General features: G+C 50.3%; 1 protein-coding gene across 1 annotated transcript in view; it reads left to right on the top strand.

Annotated features, from left to right (window-relative positions):
• The first annotated feature begins 1,198 nt into the window (after positions 1–1,198).
• The window catches only part of LOC307075071 (ly6/PLAUR domain-containing protein 1-like), a 4,877-nt gene continuing 2,772 nt past the window's right edge, over positions 1,199–3,303 (top strand). Inside the window, exons 1-2 of the mRNA XM_079735578.1 lie at positions 1,199–1,365; positions 2,715–2,846. Coding sequence (XP_079591704.1) covers positions 1,314–1,365; positions 2,715–2,846 — 184 coding nt within the window. The 5' untranslated portion in view covers positions 1,199–1,313. The remainder of the gene's footprint in view (positions 1,366–2,714; positions 2,847–3,303) is intronic.

Raw genomic sequence — 3,303 nt, 5'->3', positions numbered from 1 at the left:
TCCTCCTCCTCCCCCTCCTCCCCTCCTCCTCCTCCTCCTCCCCTCCTCCTCCTCCTCCCCTCCCCCCTCCTCCTCTCCTCCCCTCCTCCTCCTCCTCCTCCTCCTCCCTCTCCTCCTCCTCCTCCCCCTCCTCCTCCTCCTCCTCCTCCTCCCTCCTCCTCCCTGGGCGTCCCGCTCAGCACTCATCTTGACCAGCCAGGTCGCTAACGACACTAGCGGCCTGTAGCGCTATGAGCTACAGGCCGCTAGCCCCCCCCCCACCGAGCTGTCCCCCCCGTCCCCGTCCCTCGCGCCGCCTCGCTCAGACGCTGCAGGAACTCACCGCTAGCCGGGGGCATCGTCCAGAAAGGCTTTGATTTTGATCCAGAGAAAAGCTGTAACAGCCGTACATTGGATCACCTTCTTCCCCAGACATTGCTAGAACCTTCTCGGTGGCGCCACGATGCGATTGGTCGACGAGACGAAGCCAGCTGTGTTTTTGAACTGTTTTCTATGGAGCCGTTACTATGAGCGGAGGTTCACCGGTGTATTTTTCTAAGTATAGGAGTCGCGTTCCTCAGGTCTGCTGCCTCAGCGCACTCCGGTCATACATGTGATCTCATCACTTCCTCAATAAATTAAACTATATTTTAAACTCAACTGGCCTCCTGTCATTTGATACCTGGGTGCGTTTGTGTGTGTGTGTGTGTGTGTGTGTTTGTGCGTGTGTGTGTGTGTATGTGTGTGTGTTGGTGTGTGCATGTGCGTTTGTGTGCTCAAGGTATGGCATAAACATAAAAAAAAACATAAAAAACGTTAATGTGAATATTAAATACATTATATTAAAATACATTATATTAAATACAAGAAATGCACGTGCTCTCTCTCTCTCTCTCTCTCTATCTCTCGGTCTCTCTCTCTCTCTCTCCCTCTCCCTCTCTCTCCCTCTCCCTCTCTCTCTCTATCTCCCTCTCTCTCTCTCTCTCTCTCTCTCTCTCTCCCTCTCTCTCTCCCTCTCTCTCTCTCCTCTCTCACACGGCGTTGGACGCGCTCCACACTCTTCAAACTATTTCCGCGTTCGCCTGAGACAGCAGTAGAAGCGCGCGGATCCCCGGTCGGCGGGGGGGTTTGGACCACGACTGACGCCGCTGACTGTAGCCCCCGCGAGGCTCATCAGCAGGACGCTGAGCCGCAGTCGGACGGGGTCCCCAGGAGAGCCCGGACCCGGACCCCGGACCCCGGACCCCGGACCCCGGACCCCGGACCCGGACCCGGTCCCCGGGCGGTGCGGCGGTGGGACCTCCGTGCTCTGATGTGCTCGGTGAGAGGGGAGGATGGCCGTGGTTCTCCTCGCCTCGTTGGTCGCAGTCCTTCTCCCGGCGAGAGGTAGGACGAATGCTGAGTTTCTGTCCCCCGTCGTTCGGTCCCTGTCCGGATCTCTGTGTTTTCTTCATTCGATTCTCCATTTCTCTTCGGCAATGCGTTTCGACCTTTTTAAGTCAAGTTGTTTCCTTTGAAACCTTCACTGACCGCAAATTGCAATCGTAATGCCCCCTTTTTTAACTTTAATAGTTGTTTTTGTTTTCAATTCTATTGAATATACTAATTATGCTTTCTTCTTATTGGTTGTGCTGTGTTGGATTCCCGATGGTTATATACATATATTATATACATATATATTATTATATACATATAACCATCGAGAATGGTTAATTGGAATGGAGAATTGGTTGCATACATATAACCAATAATAGCATATATGCTATTATTATATATATTATTATTATATATTATTATTTCTGTTATTATTACTATTATTATTATTATTACTATTATTATTATTATTATTATTATTATTATTATTATTATTATTATTATTATTATTATTATTATTATTATTATTATATCGTGTCCGGATCTCTTTGCCTAGATATGTTCTGTTGTCTATTCTATTAGACCCCCCCTCCCCCCCAAACACACACACACACACACACACACACACGCACACACACACACACACAAACGCACACACACTCCGAAGAAAGGTGTGATTCTGCGCCTCATTTACATTCAGGGCGTTTAGCGGACGCTTTTATCCAGAGTGACAATAAGTCCAAGTGTCAGTAGAAAGGGGAACAACCATATATGGACCCCGGGACTTTGAGCCGGCCCTGTGACCTGCCGCTGGGTCGGTGTACTTCCGTCCCTGCTATACACGACCTCCCCGTAGCTCCCAATCATAACTCTTTGGCGCCGCTACTGCCTCCACCTCGTCACGCTCCTCGTCGTCTCCTTCCGCGCTTCTATTGGGCCTTTCCGTTCTTTATCATTTGGTTCATTTGGCAGAGAAGTCCAGGCGACACATGTTCCTAGCAGCCCGCCCCTTCATGACCGGCCCTCCAGGGTTAACATGACCGGCCCTCCAGGGTTAACATGACCGGCCCTCCAGGGTTAACATGACCGGCCCTCCCGCGTTAACATGACCGGCCCTCCCGCGTTAACATGACCGGCCCTCCAGGGTTAACATGACTTTTTCTCTGGCTCGTACGGGACTTTTACTTTGACATTTGTCACCGTCAGCGGCCCGTGCGGTTCTTTCCGTCCGTCTCTCTGAACACGACGACGTTGAGACAAAATAATGAATGAATGAATGAATGAATGAATGAATGAATGAATGAATGTGTCACCGCACCGCCGCTCCGACCCTGACCCTCCGCTGCGTCCCGACTCCCAAGGCGCGGGCCTGCAGATCCAGTGCTACCAGTGTGAGGAGGCGGCGCATGACTGCTCCCTGCCGGACTACGTGGTGAACTGCACCGTGAACGTCCAGGACACGTGTCAGCAGGAGGTGCTCGTGACACCGGACGGTACGGGGCCCGGGGCCGGTGTGGGTGAGGGGGGGGAAGGGTCCTCTGTGTGGCGGGGGTTGGACCTCATTCTGATCCTAGAGGAACACAACGATGGTGATTGGATTAGAATGAATCGATCGGATCATGCGTGAGGCACGATGATGATGCTACTTGCTATGCTTCATTTATTCATGGTAATATTAAGCACTGATCGGAATAAGCAGGATGGGACTGGTCCTTAACATTATCACCTTTGTGTAAATATGACATGTTTTCCACCTGTTAAAAATAGGAGTGGCGCGTACATCCAAAGGTAATCCACAGGTGCTACACAATAGTGTTTAATATAATAAAAAAAGGAGTGTCTGCACACGGCTTAAATGCTCCAGAAGTGGATTTATTAACAGGCAACGTTTCGATCTCTAGGGATCTTCATCAGGCATGTTTTTCCACCTGTGAAATTATATCAATTTTA

Source organism: Pollachius pollachius (assembly GCF_949987615.1).
Source record: "Pollachius pollachius genome assembly, chromosome: 4".
In the NCBI taxonomy this organism is placed as follows: Eukaryota; Metazoa; Chordata; class Actinopteri; order Gadiformes; family Gadidae; genus Pollachius; species Pollachius pollachius.
Note: the sequence above shows the minus strand (reverse complement) of the source record. Positions and strands in the feature narration are given on the sequence as shown.